We start from the raw sequence: 18,793 nt of genomic DNA on the forward strand, positions 1-18,793 counted from the left end.
AAACAAGCTATAAGGAAATATTCAACTTAAGCAAAACAATTTGATAAAAGTTAATAATAAGTAGATTAGTCGCTTAGCAAACTGAGCGAGCATCCCGTTAACGCTAGCGAGATCTTCTTTAGTGTGACCGCCCTGCGCTAATAGTACTTATTGCAGCCCTGGCCGCCATTTTTGGTATTCTAACCTATCAAATCGCAGTCACACTGCATTGACTTTCAGATTTTTTTTCGCGTCGCTAATATTTTTCGGAATATACCAAAATATTTACCACAAGCAGTAAATTAAAAGACTGTTTTTGGCGCTCATCTTTAAAAAGAAGGTTTTTCAAATAATTTCCAAGGACAACTCGTTTAAAAGCAGGAACAATGCTTAAGGTGTTTAAGCAGGACCCCGACGACAAGAAGGTGAAGCGACTGTACCACCAACGTTACCGCGCCGAATGGGAAAAGATTCCGGCCTTCTCCGCCTGGCTTCGCTCCAGCAACGATGGCTACTCGGCGCACTGCATCATCTGCGACGCCAATGTCCTGGCCAGACTGGCCTCCATCAAGCAGCATCTCATCACCCGGAAGCACCAGGAAAGTTCCAAATGCAATGCCATCCTTTCGCAAGTGGGACTATCCATAAGCATTAGGAATGGCCGCTGTGGATCAAAAAATATGTGGCTAACTAGCTTCTATTAAATAGTTAACAGTTACATTAAGTACATAATTAAATTCCAAGTGCATTAACTTCCATTTAAAAAACGATCGTATTCCAATTCTATCTTTAAAGCATATTAATACTGAAACCGATTATTTTTGATAAAAATGTACCTAAAATGGAAACCAGATGATTAACAGCTGCTTAATAGAATAGTTTGCTCATAACTTCTTAAATTCATCAGATGTTTGGATGTAACAAATGTAACAAAAATCCAATCTATACATATATGGGAAAGGTGTAGACATCTTCTGAACATCCTAAAGTAATCTGCATTAAAAACCAAGAATAGTATGTGCCCCTTTGCTGTCGGATAACTCATACCCCACAATTTGCCAATCCAATATTTCAAATTAACAATTTCCATTTACACTTGCAGACCATGGTCAAGGGCGAGCTCTGCAAGGATAACCATAATCCCGATCTATCGGCTTCCATTACTTGCGTTAAGCCAAAGCCAAATCCCAAACCAAAGCCCAAGCCAAATAACAAGATGCAGCCAAAGATTAAGAGCGAGGTAAAGCTGGAGCGGATGGAGGACGAAGATATGGCCTCAAACGATTCAATCCTGGACGATCTGTTGGGAACAGAGCCGCTGGTACAGGAGTATGTGGTTGAAAACGAGTTCATCGAAGAGAATGACCATCAAGATCAAGACCAAGAGCAGGTAGGCTACGACGAGGAGATGGTCCACATCAAGCAAGACGAGCCGGAGTTGCACGGTGACTATCAAGACGACACCGTCTCGGAGGATGCCATTATTAGTGAATTTGACCTGTTCGGCAAGAGCTTGGCGCTGCAGCTAAATAACATGGACCTGGAGGACGCTCTGCTCTGCCAGGAGCGCCTCCAAGTAGTGCTCACCGAGTTCCGCCTGAAAATACTTAAGCGCAAACGGGAGGGCAAACGCAGTTCTTAGGCTTACATATTTTATATCAAGTGTTGTTGTCTTATGTACATAGAATAATTTTTTTAGAAACTAAATATATATCTATTCCGCATCAATTTCGTCTATAAACGCTCGACACTTCTTCTTCAGCACTTTGATGGCCTCCAGGAAGATAATATCCGGCTTGAGGGCGCCCACCGACTCCACGGAAAAGATGTAGTGGTCTCGGACACGGGCCAAAGTAACGGCATCGTTGAGCTGCGGATAGCGATAGACATTCCGGCTGCAGCTATCGTATCGCGCATCCTTCACATAGGCGCTCTCGTTCTCGTCGATGCCAATCACTCCGGGCGAGAAGCAGCTCTGCAGGAGATACGCATCCTTGCCGGTCACCTCGCGATTTATTTTGATCTGTGGCAACAGTCGGTAAGTGGCCGTCGCCACAGGCGAGAACTTGGCGTGATCCCGTCCGAGTCCCTTAACAGCCACCAAGCGTAGATCCAGCTCATGACCCGGTCGGAGTTGGGCAATCAGTATGTCCTCATGGATGCAGTTCACTGCACTCTCGCTGTAGATCTGCGCCTGCTTCCCCTTGGGCAGCCACTTCAGATGGCCCGAGTACACTTTGTGGTTCTTGTAGATGTCATCGAAGTTCGACTGATCCTTGCCTGCATCCCGACGCCTCGAGCACTTCACCTTCAGCTCGAACTCCAGAGTATCCTGCTCTGTCCCCGCTTCGGTGCTTTCCTCCGTGCGATAAGCAAAGAGTCGGGGATCAGCTCTCAGCGGGAGCAGGCCCATCCGATGGGCCAGGACCTCATCCTGGATGATCGAGGTGTTGTTGTATATGTACACCTTTTCGATGGCCATGCTGGGCACATCGCTAAGCATCAGTCGGCGGAAGGCGTTGGCTATGGCCGGATAAACTCCAATCAGATCGAACTCCAAGCCCTCTTCATCGTTTCTGAAATATAAGATCGGTTAATCCTCGCCAGAAATCTCGATAAAAAAACCCACCTCACGATGGTTATTTGCAGCTTCTCTTTAAAAGTCTCAATGGTGAATATGTCGTCCGCCAGGCCATAGTCCTGCGGATCCTGCTTGACCCGGTACTCCTCCATGTACAACAGCGGCTCCTTGCGCTTCGTGCTAGCCATTTTCTTCAGGTATTTTTATTTAAAATTTTTACAAAATTTAACCGCACGTGTTGAAACCAATAAGACCGGGGTTGGAATACCAAAATATACCATTTCGTTTTTAAAATACCATAAAAATATACCGTTGTGGAAACGATTCCGTGTGACTGGCAAATAAAAGGAGAAGAAGAAGCAAGGCACCGGCGAGATTTTTATTTCTCCAGAAGATTTACGTAAAACTTGAAAATTCCTCAAAACCTGGCCGCAGGATGTCCCGCTCCCTGCAACGCTTAATGGGCAGCTGCCGTCGCTGGGCGCAGCAGCCAGCCTCCATCCGGCACTTCGCCGCTCCGGCGGATGCCACAAAAGGTAAGGGTCCGATCTCCTGGAGAAGTCTGGCCGTCATTGGAGCACTTGGAGCCGGTGGACTGGGCTTCATGCTGTACGTGAAGAGCGAGAAGGACGAGGCGCGGCTAAAGGAACGCCAGCGGCAGCTGGGAAAGGCGGCCATCGGCGGCAGGTGGGAACTGGTGGACCCCCAGGGAGCGGTGCGCAAATCGGAGGACTTCCTGGGCAAATGGCTGCTCATCTACTTCGGCTTCACCCACTGCCCCGACATTTGTCCCGATGAGCTGGAGAAGATGGCCGCCGTGGTGGACGAAGTGGGTATGTAAAAACTGTCTCGTCTCTATTTGGATTTACCAATTTATTCCCCGAATCCCTCACAGAAAAATCCCCCCAAACGCCGGCGGTGCAGCCCATCTTCATTACCGTGGACCCGGAGCGTGACTCCAAGGAGGTGGTGGCCAAATACGTGAAGGAGTTCTCGCCCAAACTTCTGGGACTCACCGGAACCGTCGACCAGATCCGCAATGTGTGCAAGGCTTTCCGGGTTTATTTTAGCGCCGGACCGCGCGATGAGGACAACGACTACATCGTGGACCACACCATCATCATGTACCTGGTCAATCCGGACGGCGAGTTTGTGGACTACTACGGTCAAAATCGGGACAAGGACCAGTGTGTGGCCTCCATTCTGGTGAACATAGCCAAGTGGAACTCGCTGAACAAGAAGGGCTGGTTTAGCTAAGCTGTTTAAGCCTTAAAAATGTTGATTCGTTGTATTTATTTTTACGTATAACGTACGCCAGTAGCAATATAGCAAACAAAAAATTATGTTATATCTTTTTTACTGTTTGGAATTCCTAAATTTGAATCAATTTTTTGACATGGGGAATTCAATCCAAAATAAATTGAAAACTAAGTAAAAAGAAAAAATAATATCCAAATATGTAACTGCCATTTGGACCAATTCATAAAAAGTGCACGATCCACTATTTCCTAAAAAATCCAGCAAATTCGAAAATAAATAAAAAAAGTGTAAAGCCATTTTTCGGAAATTCAGAAAGCGAAATTTACACAAATTTTAAATTAATTTTTAAATGCAGATTTTTAGAGTCCTCATCCACAGGACTTTAAGGATGTACCACCTCGAATTCGAATGCACGAATAAAAAGTTATGGACTTAGATCTGCAGGTTTTTGGTCACTTCTCTGCAAAGCTATTTTTTGAAAGTTAAGAAAGGGGTTACATCATAAAAATAACAAAAAATCGACTCAAAATTACAAACAAAGTTTTAAACGCAGTTTTTTAGAGACTTAAGTGGCAAGACATTAAAGATGTACCACTTCGAAATCGGAAGTCTCTAAGAAAAGTTATGGACTTAGAGCTGCAGGTTTTTTAGTAACTTTTCAGCAAAGCCATTTTTCGGAAGTTTAAAAAGGGGTTATTACAAAAAAATTACAAAAATAAGACTGAAAATTATGAACCAAGTTTTAAGCGCAGGTTTTAAGAGACTTCAGACATTAGACTTTAAAGATATTACTCTTTGAAATCGTAAGGCAGAAAGAAAGGTTATTGACTTAAAAGTATATGTTGTTGGTCAACAATTTTCTGTACAATTTTTAGGGGCTATGTGATAAAATTTTTATTAAAATTGACTTAAAACTGCAGGTTTCGGTCACCTTTCAGTAAAGCCATTTTCGGAAAACGTTCACAGTGTAAAAACATGTGCCAGTGGAAGCCGGCTAAAAATAGTTTATTCTGGTATATTTTCGATATGAGAATAGTATAACTAGTATATTTAAAAATCCAGCTGGTTATTCTTTTTTACTGCTCTCCGGTCACATCGCCCCGTCCCTTCTTTTTCGTTTTTCCTGAAATCAAGATGGTAGGTTTTTCACATAAATTCGTAATCGTCGAACATCCGCGTTGAAATATGAGCGAACGAATGTGGGGCCGTTGCGAAAGCAGAGATTGCAGCGTGGCCGACTCGAGGAGCGGAATATCGAGGGCCGCGCCGTGTTTTAAGTGCGTTTCTGATCGGCTCAAAAAAATCCGCGGTCGCTGATTAAAAAATTACTAAGTTACTAATTGACTTGTGTGTTTTCCGCCCGCCAGGTGAACGTACCAAAACAACGCCGCACCTTCTGCAAGAAGTGCAAGGTCCACAAGCTGCACAAGGTGACGCAGTACAAGAAGTCCAAGGAGCGCAAGGGTGCCCAGGGCAGGAGGCGTTACGACAGGAAGCAGCAGGGTTTCGGTGGTCAGACCAAGCCCATCTTCAGGAAGAAGGTGAGTCTCGTCGGCATGAGTACTGCCCATCCCGCTCAATTGCCACCAGACTGTCATACTCCTATTTCAATGCTGCATTTCCAAGAAGATATATCAATATGATAAAAACTAAGGACAACCGACAGTCTTGGTGGAAAGTGAACAGAACCCCAAAAATGGCCCTTAGTAGAACTAAATCGCTGCGCTCGTTGAGCATTAGGCTTTTTGGTGGGAACAAACTGTGCCAGATCAAAATTGTTGTTGCACCGGTGAGGCCTTATAGGCAGCGTCATGTGGCATCCCAGCCCATGGCGCCCCACCTGCAGTTTCAGACATTTCTCCGTTCCCTTTAGCATTGTGTTCTCTTTACTAATCCTGATTTATTGTACCATTTTAGGCCAAGACCACCAAGAAGATCGTACTGCGTATGGAGTGCACTGAGTGCAAATACCGCAAGCAGACTCCCCTGAAGCGTTGCAAGCACTTCGAGCTGGGAGGCGACAAGAAGCGCAAGGGACAGATGATCCAGTTCTAGACACACTTAGGCTCCTTCATCCAACCGAGAAACTCTTTTTGCTATCGAAGTGGTTTTAAGTTGTTTTTTTGAGCCGCCGCATGGCGACAAATAAAACAAATTAAATTGTAGACGTAAAGCTTTACCAAAAATGTTTAATTGAAAAGAGTGTAGCAACTAGTAGTGCTATATCACAAGTTGGGCTTGTTGGCTTGGCTTCTTCAAGACCCTCACTCACGTTGCCCATCGGCCAGGATTAAATCGGGAGTGCTGGAATGAAACATGTGGTTGATTTTGATTCTAGGGAGCGTAAGGACTTGACTTACTCCAGCAGACGAGGCTCCAGGCCTTCGGATTGCATTTTCTGCTTTACTGCCGGCGGAGGGACTCCAACTTGAACCATTTTGAAGAACTTCCTGTAGCGCAGATCCTCACAAGCTCGCACTCCTATAAATTCAGTTGGGGCTTCCAGTTCTTCAGGTTGTTTCTCCTCAGCTGGAAGTTCAGAATCCACAACGGGAACTTCAGGCGGGTTGGTTTCCTTGGATGGCGTTGGGGTGATGGGTGCCTCTTCCGTCACATGGTGCTCGGTGGGTATGGAAGCCAGCTTAGCCTCTAGGATGATAAGAGCCGCCTCGGTCTTTTGCAATTGCCGCTCCATCTCCACAAACTTTGTCTCACAGCCCAGGGCGAACTCATTCAGAAAGGTGCAAGTGCTGACGAGAAAGTGATTCACAAAGGCCAGGATGCGCTTTTGATTCAGCGGCGGTATCTATAAGAACCGATTTATGGAAGTGCCTGCTATTTATAGTTCTAACTCCATTACCTGGGTTTTATCCACATCGCCCACAATTGAAGTTGCATCCATTATTTTATTGTTTTTGTCATCCGTCTTTTTTCGAGCTTTCAGGGTTGTCAGGTGGTTTGATATAAAATATTCTTGGCCTAACGCTATGCTGATCTAAAAAGTTGGTATTTCCCACTAAACTTAAAAAAGTCAAATGAGCGCCTAGTTTAAAAATATTTATAATGCACAGAGTTATATTCAATAGAAGGTATTTTTGTATATTTCCGATGAGCTTGAATCCTTTCTTATTACAGCTTAACCTTTTCGATCAAACCTAATACAGTATTGTATCAATATCAACTAATAAAAAATAGAATTTGTATTATCCAGACATTTGCTTTAACTCAATTTCTTAAGCTCTTTTGAACATAAATCCGAAGACACATTCGTGATTACTACAGATCCAGAATATATTTCATATGCTTTGTGGGGTCAGAACATAATACTTTTCCCTGGTAAATAGTTGATTTCCTTTTGGTTTTAAAGCCTACTAGGTATATTCATCAGCGCCGTGAAGGTTTAATAGGCGTATTCGAACAATTTTATTTGTTTGAAATAAAATGATGATTAAATGATCTAAGAACGGACTGGAAGCTATTGCACCAGGAGACTGGACTGCGGATCGGGCTCGTCAATGTTGAGGGACACGATGTGCTTGCCCGGAACCATCACGTTGCCCAAGAGCCGGGGCTCCTGGCCCTCCACCAGGTACTCAGCGCACATGGACAGCACGATGTTTGCGTCCCTATCAGTGCAATTGAAGAATCCCACCAGGACACGTCCATCGGTGATGACGATCCGAAGGACACGACCCAACCATTTTTGCAGCTTCCTCCTGCCGGGCGTCAAACTGGCATCGTTCATGTGGTGCGGGGCATTCGTGGTGATCCTGAAGGGCTCGGGTATTGTCGGTGGCGGTGGTGGAGGTCCTGGTAGCACCTGTTGGCCGCTGATACTCAGGTCAGTCATGGTTTCGTCCTTTGAGGGAGATTAAAATTAATACGAAAAAATATTTATGTTTACTGTGCGCGATTTTGAGTTTGTGTGTGTGTGTGTATAAGGTCCAGGGATGCAATAAAAATGTTAGTGGTTCAGTTCATTGGATCAATTTATCATAAGGGATTTTTAAATTATTGCTTGAAAACTTATTTTATTTGGGAATTTCACATTATTAATTATTCAATAAAAATATTTATTAAATAAATATTTATTTATTTTTTTTATTTAAAATACACAAATTTTATTTATAAACCGCTTATAGATTTTGTAAGAAAATTGTGGCTCATTTGCTAGCTGTAGCCCTGGTTAAAGTGTATAAATGAAACGGTCACTCTGACGCAATCAGCTGACTCTATTTTGCGGCAATTTTGTTTTGCATTTATCCACAGCCTCTCGATCTCCCCAATTATTAAACCAAACAAAATGACCGACAAGGCCTTAAATATTGGAGATCAGTTTCCCAACTTTTCGGCCGACACGAGTGTGGGGAAGATAGATTTTTACGATTGGATGAGCGATAGTTGGGCTATTTTGTTCTCTCATCCGGCGGATTTTACTCCGGTTTGTACTACGGAATTGGCAAGAGTGGCGGCCTTAATTCCGGAATTCCTGAAGCGAGGAGTCAAGCCAATTGCTTTGTCCTGTGACACCGTAGAATCGCACAAGGGTTGGATCGAGGACATCAAGAGCTTTGGCAGTGGGTTCAGGTTAGGTCTTAGTTGGGAGCCCATCTAATGAAGATTCCGTTTCAGAGCTCCCCAGCTTCGATTATCCCATCATCGCGGATGACAAGCGGGAGCTGGCCCTCAAGTTCAACATGCTGGACAAGGATGAGATCAATGCTGAGGGTATTCCCCTTACATGTCGTGCAGTTTTCGTTGTGGATGACAAAAAGAAGCTACGCCTATCCATCCTTTATCCTGCCACCACAGGACGTAATTTCGAGTGAGTAAATCATAAGAATATGAGTAAATCATTCATTGTTATACCGTTCGCAATCTAATATTTTACATAATTAAAAAATTTATAAAAATATATAAACGAAATAGTCAATTTCAGTTATTCGCTTAGCAGATATTGATAATTACACCCTATCTGTAATTTGTTTTGTACAAATCGTGTTCATAAACGTCGAAATGTAATTACTTAACGAGGCATATTCAAAACTACTAAACGGTGTTTATAATGATAAAAGCCTTTAAAACGATTATTTACTTATTTAGTTTGCCAACCATTTAATGTTATATACTGGGTACTGCAATATGTTAAGTAGTAAATAAAATACTTCGTTTATTTAAATAAATATCAATATCCAATATTTAACTATCATTTTTTGTTCCCCATTGCAGTGAAATCCTGCGGGTCATCGACTCACTGCAATTGACCCAAACAAAGAGCGTGGCCACGCCTGCAGATTGGCAAAAGGGTGGCAAATGCATGGTTTTGCCAACCGTCAAGAGCGAAGATGTCCCCAACCTCTTTCCCAAGGGTATCGAAACAATTGAAGTTCCGTCCGGAAAGAGTTATCTCCGGATCACACCTCAGCCCTAAAGATACAAAACGTCTTTTTTCAAGTATGACTTTATTACAAAAATTATAATTAATAACAAATTAATGCACAATAAAGTATACGCTTACAACCGTATTTAAGCAGGACTGCGCTTTTAGCATGCTAAAATGTGCCTCCTGCCAGACAAAAGTGCCAAAAACATTCGACTTACAAACTAAATCAGATGGGGAATGTGACAAAAAAGGTCGCGATTTGTGTGTACAAAATAAATATACATTCAATATACATATAGACGTATAAAAAAGAGGGTAAAGATATTGCAACTGGATAACCCTGAGGTTAGAAAAGTATAAATAAGGCCAATTCTGTACAATAACTGAAGAGCTTTCGAGGAAAGAAGAAAGCGAAAGACCAAGCTGGTGCCCGTAACCAAAGGTAACTGAAATTGAAAAGGTTATATTAGATTAAAATGTAAATTTTAATGTTACATTAGACAAGAAACGTACTTCTAGATTTTGTGTATCGCATACCCTGACTACCCTGTCTTTAATTAAATAATAATTACTGATAATAAGTATAAACACAAGAGCTATAATCACTTTCCCTTCTTCAAATACTCAAAGATATTTAACAATCTGAGTTTGCTTAGTGACGGTTTCCTTGAATATGTTAATGAAATGCAAATATGTACATTATAAGATGTAAAAGCTTTCGCTGTTAAACAGGTTCCATGTGATCATAAATTCCTCTTCAATATAAACAAGAAAGAAGCGTAATAGATTGATATATGTGGAAATACAAGTGGAAAGACTAGATCTTCCCTAGGAATTTGCCATCTTTAAGGACTTAGAATTGGTACTTACAATTTAACTACCACATTTTTCTCCCGCTAGCATAGTACCTCCTATACGTCAGTGTCTACGCTGCGGAGTGGTCTGCAGCATCCGCGCAAATCGTCGCACTAGGAAAGGCCAAAGGATGAGGACGGCGAACCAGAGCGGGGAGATGTTCCTGAAGGGCCACCAGGCGGGCAGTGATCGTGGCTGCTGTCCCACCGCTCCCCTCGCAGCCTTTTGTCCAGTTCGAAGCTCGTTAAGCGACTGCTCCAGACCTCGCACCCTTTGCTGCACTGCACCCACATCGCTGTTCATCCGAGAGATGGCCGTCTGGATTTGGCGCAGCAAGTCCGTATTCTGGGCAATCGCCTGGGTCAGCTCGTGGCTAAGATCGTAGGGATCGTCGTATTCATCGTCCGAGGGCTCCACAATAGCCACACTGCTGTTGCTCGTATAGTTATGCAGTGTCGTTGTGTCGTGTTGTGTGTAGTTTGTAGATTTGGGAACAAATCCATTGGTCAATGGCGGTGACGAACTGTGGCCATTCTCTTTTATCGTTTCGGACGAGGCCAGCGGTTGTGTTGTGGCAGGCACTTCCACCTCCGCCTCACTGTTGCAACTGGATCCGTGCTGTGGACTGTTGGTGCGCGAATGGAACGGCGAGTTGGGATGCGATTCGGCCAGTTCCCGCATGCCGGGTGACACAAGCTCCAGTTCGTCCAGACTTATGTTCCCCAGATTGTCCAGGCTGCCCACAAAGTTCTGAACATTCTCCGTAAATGACATAGTTTCGATGATCTCCTGGAGGCTTTCCACATAGCGTTGCATGGCCTGCTCCTTGCTCAAATGCCGGTTATCATTCCAGGCGTCCCACTTGGCCTTGCCCACAATGTCCCAGAAACCGGGCTTCTTCTGATCGCATCCCCCTTCGGTGGCCTGTTTGAACAGTCCGTAGAACTTGAGCATCATGCTGGTGCTGGGCTGGTAGGGTCCATTTTTGGGCAGACCCTTAATCACGTTGACCGCCGCCTGGAATCGCTCCTCAATCGCCGCCGCCATTTCTGTAAGATTATCTGGAGATTAGCCACAGTACACTCGATCGATAAGATATATATACATGTTATATGTGTATATGGATAGACGGTGCCAAGTTCACCGATTAAGCTGGTGAACGTCGCTTACAAATTACCTAATTAGTGTGTGCAATCCGCGCGGTGTTGCAAACCAATTTCGGGGACCCCTTTTGTTGTCTTTCTTCGTTTTATTATTATTATAATTATTCATCAATTTTTGGGGGGCGATGTTTCTCGGATGCGCTGGGTGACAAAGTTCGAGTTCTGAAGTCCAGTCTTCTGAGCTTCGGATCGGCCAAAGCTTTTCCCCTCCCGTATTTCTTATCGACCTCGCAATTATATTGTTGTGCGCTGCGCTCGTCTCAGCCTTTAATTTCGAGTTGCAATCAAATAAAACCAAACAAAAACTCGAAAACTCTCTCTGAGCGCGTACGTGAGCCTGTGCGTATGTGGGTGTGCGCAGGGGTGCAATAAATGTATCGAACCGAGTGATGTCCGTTAATTGGCGTTAGGGATGGAAGGCAGGGCGGAAAACAAGGTTTTAATTTGAATTTTTGTATATTTGCTCATAAAAAAGAAAAAATGTTGATTCATACAAATATTGGTGAATAAACCACAGACTGGTTTTTGCAATAAATAATAAGTTAAAACCCCTAACCATAAATCAACCTTTATTTATGGTTTATTTAATGCTCTATAGTCCATAAGAACACTTAGTATAAAAAAAACTTATCAGACTCAAAACTGTATTCAATTATAAGAATTTATAACACAAAAATGTTCAAACTAAAATTAAGAAAATCTGATTAAATTATGAACCATATAACTTATGTCTTTAAAAACAGGCCTACTATCACAGCATGCCATGTCGAAAATTTGTAAGAGGTATTGGTTATAATTCAGCACTCAAGAAGGTCCAGATAAGACAATTAACTAACAAATTAAGTTAAATAACATTAATTAATGCAATAACCAAATTGTATATATCTATTAAGTGTCAACTATCGCTTAAGCACACGTGTACCATCTCTAATTGATTTAACCCCGCCATCTTTGGTATTTTTCGCAGTTCTCACAGACGGTCACTCACTTTTTCATTTCGTAAAAATCAGCAATCGACGTGCTTAATTATTTGCATTATTTTTAAACAAACGCCCCGCAGAGCTTTCCGAAAGCTGTCACCGCAAAGTACGCGAAGAGCCATCGCTGGCCCATATCGAACTGCCAATTTCGGAGGGATTTAACACGCTAACGCATCGGAAATCGGGGAACCCAAAGCCAATTTCACAAGAGTTGCGAACTGAGGAAGCGGAGTGGTGACTTCATTGCAATTAAAAATGAAATTTGCTGCATCGACGACCGGAGTACGACATTTTTGTATTATCGCCAAGCAGCAGCAGCAGCAAAATCAGCAGACTATATATAAGATACGCCCGCAACAATCGCGATCGGAGTTGAACAATTGCAAACGGCAAAGACAGTCGTGTAGAATTGCCAAAAATTGGAAACACCAAAGCTTTTGCATAGGTGCGTCCTGATCGGAAACGTTTCGAATTAAAAAAATAAAAAAGAAAAGAAAAGAAACCAAGGCCAGCTTCGCAAAAAACTCAAGAACCCCAGTTTTCTAACCTAAAGAAAATCAATAAATCGGAGCAGAACACGTGCGTTTTAGTTGCCGCCAAAGCGACGGGAGTGTAGACATTTTCGCCGTCGTGTAGACTTTGCCATCTTTGGAAGGAAGGAAAGGACACTCGGCTACAAAACATCTGTTCTTTTTTTTCGTATTCGTTCTTTGTGTTTGAAGCAGCAGGCTAAACAATAAAAACCAAAACGTCGTCGTCGAGTTCAAACAAAATACGTGAACAACGCAAAAACAACAGCAACATGCCGAGACGCAACAAGAAAACAGCAGCAGGCAAAGGTGAGTCACAAAGAGAAATGTGTGTGGGCGTACACAGGAGAAAAGATAGATATTTATTAGAATAAATAGATTATTTCTTATATCTTGTTGATATGTGTATTGTTCACATATCATTTCATAAGGGTGCATAATAGGCTAAAGCGCAAAGCATTTTCGTCTGGTAATCCAAAGATTAACTTATTCTACAAAATGAACTTTTTTTTTACCTTTATAAAATAATGAATAAAGTCATTTCCACATCATCAACATTTTTTTATGTGTAACGAGTGCATGGGAAATTTTCACAGCTGCTTTCAATTTGACCTTTGCGTTAGTCATGCACTTACTAATAAATACCGTGCACTGTTTTGCGTATTTCGTTGGCTTCCAAAACGTAGGAAGCTTTGTGCTGCCTACAACCTGTTTGGCAATACCCTCGAAATAATTATTTTCATTTTGTTGCTGTGCTGGCACGAAAAGCTCTTCACGCGGTCAGCTGGCTACGCAACACTCAATATATGTAAATATATATACAGCTGTGATCAAGATCATAAGTGTTATGCATGTATTAAAAAAAAGCAAACCAAATAATTTTGAAAATATATTACAGTTTTTGAGTTTTGTAATAAATACTTGCTTTATGTTAATGTTTTTCAAGAATTTTTAAATTACCCTACTGCTACTATCTTGAGCTCAATTGTAAATAAATGTATATATATACACATATGTGAACGTTCAATGCCAGCTTATCAGAATCACGCCAAATAACAACTAGCAGACGGGAATACTTCGCTGCAGGGTATCAGTGGGCATGTAATCTGAGAGTGCGGGGTTGCTTATCAACACAGGTTTTCTTTTTAAGAATTGTTTTTTGGAATGAGGTGCACATTTCTTCAAGGAATTTTCTAAATGGTTTTGGCTTACCTTTCGTTGGATCATCTATCAACGTTCTGCTTAATGCTATTAAGTTTCACAACTTACTAACATAATAAAAATATTTTTTTTAAATATTGCAAATATTTGGAAAAATGATCCAGATTTAAATATGAGAAAATAGACAATGATACATTGAATAAGTTCTAAGCATATGAGAATGAAAGTGCAGAATTTAGTATTTAGGGTATTTATTATTGCCGTTATGATTCCCGAAGACATTCAATTTAAAAATAAAGACGCGGAAGTGTTCGCTCGTTAAGAAATTGTACTCTTCTTTCAGTACCCTATCGGTGACCTAATAATTATGCAACTTTGTGTTATGTATTATGTTTCTCTATAAACAAACAGTTGGTTTACTCGCCCGAATCTAATCCAAACAACTTTCAAACAAACCAGCTGTTTTCCACTGTTTTTCTTGTTTCTCGCAATCAGTTACAGCATGCTTTTGTAGTTCGTTCGAGAGCTTTTGTGAAAGGTAAAGAAACACAAGGCGGAAACTACCTTGCCCCAAATAGAAAACAGGCACTGGGAAATCGCCATAATGAAAGTTGTGGTCGTCGACGGGTTTTCTTCGACGCTGTTAGCAAGCAACAAAGAGAGAGAAAATGAAAGAAAACTTGTTGCACAACATTGGCTCCCAAACTGTTTGTTGTGAAGGTCATTGCTGGTTTAGCAAGCATGTAATTGAATTTCTAATTTGTCTGTACATATATATATAACATATGTATGTATATATATATGTTCACATCGGAATGAGAACACAGCCAAATGAAAACTGCTCGAAGACGGAAAAGTTAAGTATACGTATTCGCTGCCTCATTTCAAATGGTTTGACAAACACTGCGGTCTAAAAGTTGTCACAGTTTGACGAACAATATACGAGGGTGGTACCAACAAAGTTTGCCATATTTTAAAGTGAATAAAAGGCGCAATATTTCAGTTAACTAACATAAGAAAATAAACTAGTAACCAAATAGCTTTCGGTTTCTTTAAAGCTTGTTTTTTTTTTTTTTAATATTTTGGAGTATATTGAGCTTAAACAAGTTAGGAGGTGAATTTTAATAGTTGTTTACAGTTTTGCAATTTATACAAAGCTTTTAAACAAATGCGTCGTTTGCAACTAAATGACACAAATTAAATCAATTTATTTTCTGCAGATAAGCTAAATTATTTGCCATTTAAATATTAAAGATTATGGGTTAAGTGGTTCGTTTTGAGTATCAGCAGTTTTTGCAGACTTCTGATTCGATTCCATTCTCTTAATATAAATATGATAAGATAAACTCAACACCTTATTTGTTTTGTCCTGCAGGCCGCACCAATGACTCAAATTCTGAGGACGAGTCCTTCGACAATGTGAGCGTTTACTCCCATGTCTCGGAGGTCGCCTCTTCGGAGGCCACCGATGAGTTGGCCAATGAGCGCTTCGAGGAGAAGTTCGAGAAGGCCCTGGAACAGGCCACCGAGAAGTCGGCCCAGACTCGTGTGCAGGCCCTCCAAGCGATTTGTGAGCTGCTCATGCATCGCTACATGCCCGATTTTGTGGAGGACCGCAAGATGACACTGATGGATTTCGTGGAGAAGAGCATCCGCCGCGGTAAGGGCCAGGAGCAGGTGTGGGGCGCTCGACTCGCCCCCCTTCTGGTGCTCCAAATGGGCGGCGACGAGGGCATCTCCAAGGCTATGAATCAGTTCCTATTGAACACCGTGCAGGACAAGTCCGTGGGCTTTGATGCTCGGGCCAAGTGCTGCACAGCCCTGGGACTCCTCAGTTTCCTGGGCTGCGAGGATGTCGGCGAGTTGGTGCAACTGATGCAGTACTTCGAGGCCATCTTTGCCGGCAGCTATTTGCGTGGCGATGATAAGACACCGGTATCGGTCACCGCCGAGGCGGGCACTCTTCATGCGGAGGCTTTGAACGCCTGGGGATTGCTGCTCACACTGATTCCCTCGGGAGATTTTGTTTCCCTGATGACCACCGGCCAGAACATGTTTCCGTAAGTAGTAAAAACTTTGATACAACAATTCTTAAAAATGTAACAGATAACGAAATAATTTATTTTATGCCTTCAATTTATGTATTAATTATACCTTCATTCCAACAATGCATATATAAAACTTTGTCATTGTTTATATTATGCATTTTATATGTTATTGGCTTACTTTTACAATTTCAAAGAATTCAGTTATTCCAACAATATTAAGAATACCATAAACAGATTTATTAAAATGTTCTTGGGCCTTTTGCTTGGCATAACTTAAGTAGTGACTTACTGTTCCAATTTCAAAGAATCCCAATTAGTTATATATTTATTATGTGATGTCTTTACTATGAATACTATTTTATAACTTACAGATCTATTAAGAAGTTCTTGGGCCTTTTGCAATCCACACACTTGGATGTCCGCATGGCTGCTGGAGAGACTATTGCTTTGATATTGGAGTCGGGCCGTGACCACGATGATGATTTCCTGGAGGAGCACATTCCCGAGTTGTCGGAGGCCGTCAAGCAGTTGGCCACAGATTCGCACAAATACCGGGCCAAGCGTGATCGCAAGGCTCAGCGGGCCACCTTCCGGGATGTGCTGCGCTATCTAGAGGTGAGTTCACGTTCGCCCATTAAAAACTCGGGGTAATTGGTTTGTAATGACACATTTAATGAAATCGAGATGTACAAAAGACTACAGGCAAAATCACTTCATGTCGTTGCACGTGAACTTGAGCTCGTGCTTGCAGTACTTGGCCAGGCATTTGGAATGATCGTGCAGCCTGTTGCGCATAATGACGCAACCATTTCGACTTATCGAGTCCATGTATTCGCTGAAGGTCGGCACCTTTCGGTACGTGGTCGGGGCCGAGTTCCAATGCGAATTGCTGCCGGACTCAATGGTTTGCGAGGAGTCCGAGAAGCTGGTCTTGAATGGCTTGTACGTCTTCTGGCAATCGTCGCTGGTCACCTCGTAGCCAGTAGAAGTTTCCCGCTCCAGTTCGTTCATAACATTCGAGCGGAACTCATTGCAGGGTCCTCGTTCACTCATCAGCTTGTTGGCATTCTTGGACTCGTCCTCCGTTTTCAGACTCTCATATATGCCCTCGGGATACTCGTTCATGGCACAGTAGTCGATCTGATAGGTGGTGAACATGCGGTTGGTCTCCAGCCTGCGACTCAGCTCCTCCTTGGGCAGAACCTTCAATCGCTCGTACAGATCCGGGTAGACGGTTCGCAAGATTTTGAGGAAGCGATTGGGTTGCAGTTTAAAGCAATCGGTCTCCGCCGAAAAGGCCATCTTGTCCACTTGATCCTGGGTCAGCTGGGTGGGTATGAGTCGAGGATCCACCAGTTTGCCCATTGGCGCAATGCCCGTCCACTCAACGCCGGCACAATCCTTGGAGGCATTGGGTGGCATCTTGATCTTAGCCTCATCCACGCATTCGCATTCGATAACCTGCGGGCCCACGTGGCCCTCCAAGCCCTTTGGTCGGGTCAGGAACTCGTACCGCTTGGCATTGGGCGGCACATAGTCATGCTGATAGGTTGAAAGCATCATCTTGACAGCGAAAAATTGCAAAAAAGAGATATGCCAAATACTTTTTTTTTTTACTTTTGAATATTACAAGAAATTTCTGTCGCGTACAAAAAATTTAGTCTGCTTTACATGAAGCTAAAATTAAAAGTGATTCATGCCTAAAATTTATAACATTAGATTGGAATTACTTAGCTTAGCCTACCTTGATTAAATGTCTTTTATTTTATTATTGCAGGAGGACATTTCGCCGGAAATAAACATTCGTTTTGGTCACGAGTCCTTGACCCTAGATGCCTGGTCCATACACCATCAGTATTCGGCCCTGTGCACGGTCATGGGTCCCGGGATGACCTCGCAGCTGCAGGAGAACGAGTTCATTCGCGATATTTTCCAGCTGGGACCGCGTCCCACCAACACTGGCATCAATGGCAACGCCAAGGTGAAACAGTCAAAGTTGGAGCGGGTATGTTGATTTGGAAAAGAATCCTTGATTCGTAAGTTTTAATTCCTATTCCTATTTTCCTATTTCAGCACCTGGTCAATGCGGCTGCATTCAAGGCACGCTCCATAACCCGTGGAAAGAACCGTGACAAGCGATCGGCCGTCGTCACTTAAATGCATACACCTCGCCATCAACTGAGCCCAACCACTCACACACACTCGACCCCAAACACTCACACACACTCGATCCCAAACACAACCATCTCAAAACCCGATAGCCAACTCTCTGGACACACTAGTTGAATTACTTCTGATTTTAGCTTGAACCAGGCAAAGCGTCGCCAAAGCTGAAAAACTAAGTATAAATTTAGGATAATTCATCAGGATAATAAAACAAAATTGGTATAGTTTATTATCATCCACACGATGGAGCCATTGTTTAAATATTATTAAATATTTATAGGTTGCGCAGTAGTTGTGTTTGTCTAACTGTCAGTAATGCAGGCTCCATATTTTGATCTTATATTTTGTGAAGTTAAAATTTACGCTGCGATTGTTACGACTAGCTTGTACTTGTACGATTTTCGATTCGGGTAACCTCTTACGTTGTTGATCTTTTTTTACATTACAAATATACGAAAAAAAAAACATTTCTGCTTTAATGTTGCTAAAATAGTTAAATGCAAAAATACAAAAGTTAGTCATAGCATAACATGGCTTTTATTACGCATATTGAGTAAGCTATATAATGCATATATTTTGTAGTAGATACGTGTAAAATAAATTTTAGGCTTAAACAAAAACTAATCTAAATGCGTTTCTATCTGGTGACATTGGAAGAACTATGGTTCTTGTTTATAAAAAGAAAAT

The 18,793-nt window shown here is 42.3% G+C and overlaps 10 protein-coding genes across 11 annotated transcripts; 5 read left to right on the top strand and 5 right to left on the bottom strand.

Moving 5' to 3' along the window:
* Positions 1-194: 194 nt before the first annotated feature.
* Positions 195-1,707, top strand: LOC128262768 (uncharacterized). Of its 2 annotated transcripts, none has more exons than XM_052997278.1 (2): positions 195-575; positions 1,079-1,707. In XM_052997278.1, exons 1-2 carry the CDS (start codon positions 366-368, stop codon positions 1,619-1,621), a joined length of 753 nt encoding a protein of 250 aa, XP_052853238.1. In that variant the 5' UTR covers positions 195-365; the 3' UTR covers positions 1,622-1,707. The 2 variants fall into 2 exon arrangements, with proteins under 2 accessions (XP_052853238.1, XP_052853239.1); XM_052997279.1 differs by lacking the exon at positions 195-575 and adding an exon at positions 681-993 and having other exon boundaries at positions 1,082-1,707.
* On the bottom strand, positions 1,615-2,900 carry LOC128262761 (DNA-directed RNA polymerases I and III subunit RPAC1). Its single transcript, XM_052997266.1, has 2 exons — positions 2,609-2,900; positions 1,615-2,555 (listed from the first exon to the last, which is right to left on the bottom strand). The coding sequence occupies exons 1-2, from the start codon at positions 2,746-2,748 to the stop codon at positions 1,694-1,696; spliced, it is 1,002 nt and encodes a 333-aa protein (XP_052853226.1). The 5' UTR covers positions 2,749-2,900; the 3' UTR covers positions 1,615-1,693.
* Positions 2,889-3,903, top strand: LOC128262766 (protein SCO1 homolog, mitochondrial). Its single transcript, XM_052997276.1, has 2 exons — positions 2,889-3,393; positions 3,456-3,903. The coding sequence occupies exons 1-2, from the start codon at positions 2,997-2,999 to the stop codon at positions 3,815-3,817; spliced, it is 759 nt and encodes a 252-aa protein (XP_052853236.1). The 5' UTR covers positions 2,889-2,996; the 3' UTR covers positions 3,818-3,903.
* A 931-nt stretch (positions 3,904-4,834) lies between these two features.
* Positions 4,835-5,993, top strand: LOC128262779 (60S ribosomal protein L44). Its single transcript, XM_052997290.1, has 3 exons — positions 4,835-4,957; positions 5,188-5,361; positions 5,738-5,993. Exons 1-3 carry the CDS (start codon positions 4,955-4,957, stop codon positions 5,873-5,875), a joined length of 315 nt encoding a protein of 104 aa, XP_052853250.1. The 5' UTR covers positions 4,835-4,954; the 3' UTR covers positions 5,876-5,993.
* LOC128262774 (WASH complex subunit 3) lies at positions 5,981-6,798 on the bottom strand. Its single transcript, XM_052997284.1, has 3 exons — positions 6,681-6,798; positions 6,181-6,626; positions 5,981-6,124 (listed from the first exon to the last, which is right to left on the bottom strand). Exons 1-3 carry the CDS (start codon positions 6,720-6,722, stop codon positions 6,085-6,087), a joined length of 528 nt encoding a protein of 175 aa, XP_052853244.1. The 5' UTR covers positions 6,723-6,798; the 3' UTR covers positions 5,981-6,084.
* Positions 6,799-6,997: 199 nt separating this feature from the next.
* On the bottom strand, positions 6,998-7,772 carry LOC128262778 (N-alpha-acetyltransferase 38, NatC auxiliary subunit). The gene has a single exon (XM_052997289.1). It carries the CDS (start codon positions 7,668-7,670, stop codon positions 7,296-7,298), a length of 375 nt encoding a protein of 124 aa, XP_052853249.1. The 5' UTR covers positions 7,671-7,772; the 3' UTR covers positions 6,998-7,295.
* A 261-nt stretch (positions 7,773-8,033) lies between these two features.
* On the top strand, positions 8,034-9,480 carry LOC128262782 (peroxiredoxin-6). Its single transcript, XM_052997293.1, has 3 exons — positions 8,034-8,397; positions 8,453-8,645; positions 9,050-9,480. The coding sequence occupies exons 1-3, from the start codon at positions 8,124-8,126 to the stop codon at positions 9,249-9,251; spliced, it is 669 nt and encodes a 222-aa protein (XP_052853253.1). The 5' UTR covers positions 8,034-8,123; the 3' UTR covers positions 9,252-9,480.
* Positions 9,481-9,508: 28 nt separating this feature from the next.
* LOC128262762 (acyl-CoA-binding domain-containing protein 5) lies at positions 9,509-11,558 on the bottom strand. The gene is made up of 3 exons (XM_052997268.1): positions 11,236-11,558; positions 10,074-11,107; positions 9,509-9,649 (listed from the first exon to the last, which is right to left on the bottom strand). Exon 2 carries the CDS (start codon positions 11,103-11,105, stop codon positions 10,122-10,124), a length of 984 nt encoding a protein of 327 aa, XP_052853228.1. The 5' UTR covers positions 11,106-11,107; positions 11,236-11,558; the 3' UTR covers positions 9,509-9,649; positions 10,074-10,121.
* Positions 11,559-12,203: 645 nt separating this feature from the next.
* LOC128262756 (interferon-related developmental regulator 1) lies at positions 12,204-18,730 on the top strand. Its single transcript, XM_052997261.1, has 5 exons — positions 12,204-13,040; positions 15,268-15,952; positions 16,312-16,555; positions 17,718-17,945; positions 18,014-18,730. The coding sequence occupies exons 1-5, from the start codon at positions 13,004-13,006 to the stop codon at positions 18,095-18,097; spliced, it is 1,278 nt and encodes a 425-aa protein (XP_052853221.1). The 5' UTR covers positions 12,204-13,003; the 3' UTR covers positions 18,098-18,730.
* Positions 16,592-17,656, bottom strand: LOC128262765 (uncharacterized). The gene has a single exon (XM_052997274.1). It carries the CDS (start codon positions 17,501-17,503, stop codon positions 16,649-16,651), a length of 855 nt encoding a protein of 284 aa, XP_052853234.1. The 5' UTR covers positions 17,504-17,656; the 3' UTR covers positions 16,592-16,648.
* Positions 18,731-18,793: the final 63 nt, after the last annotated feature.

This window comes from Drosophila gunungcola, unplaced genomic scaffold, assembly GCF_025200985.1.
Source record: "Drosophila gunungcola strain Sukarami unplaced genomic scaffold, Dgunungcola_SK_2 000001F, whole genome shotgun sequence".
Lineage (NCBI taxonomy): Eukaryota > Metazoa > Arthropoda > Insecta > Diptera > Drosophilidae > Drosophila > Drosophila gunungcola.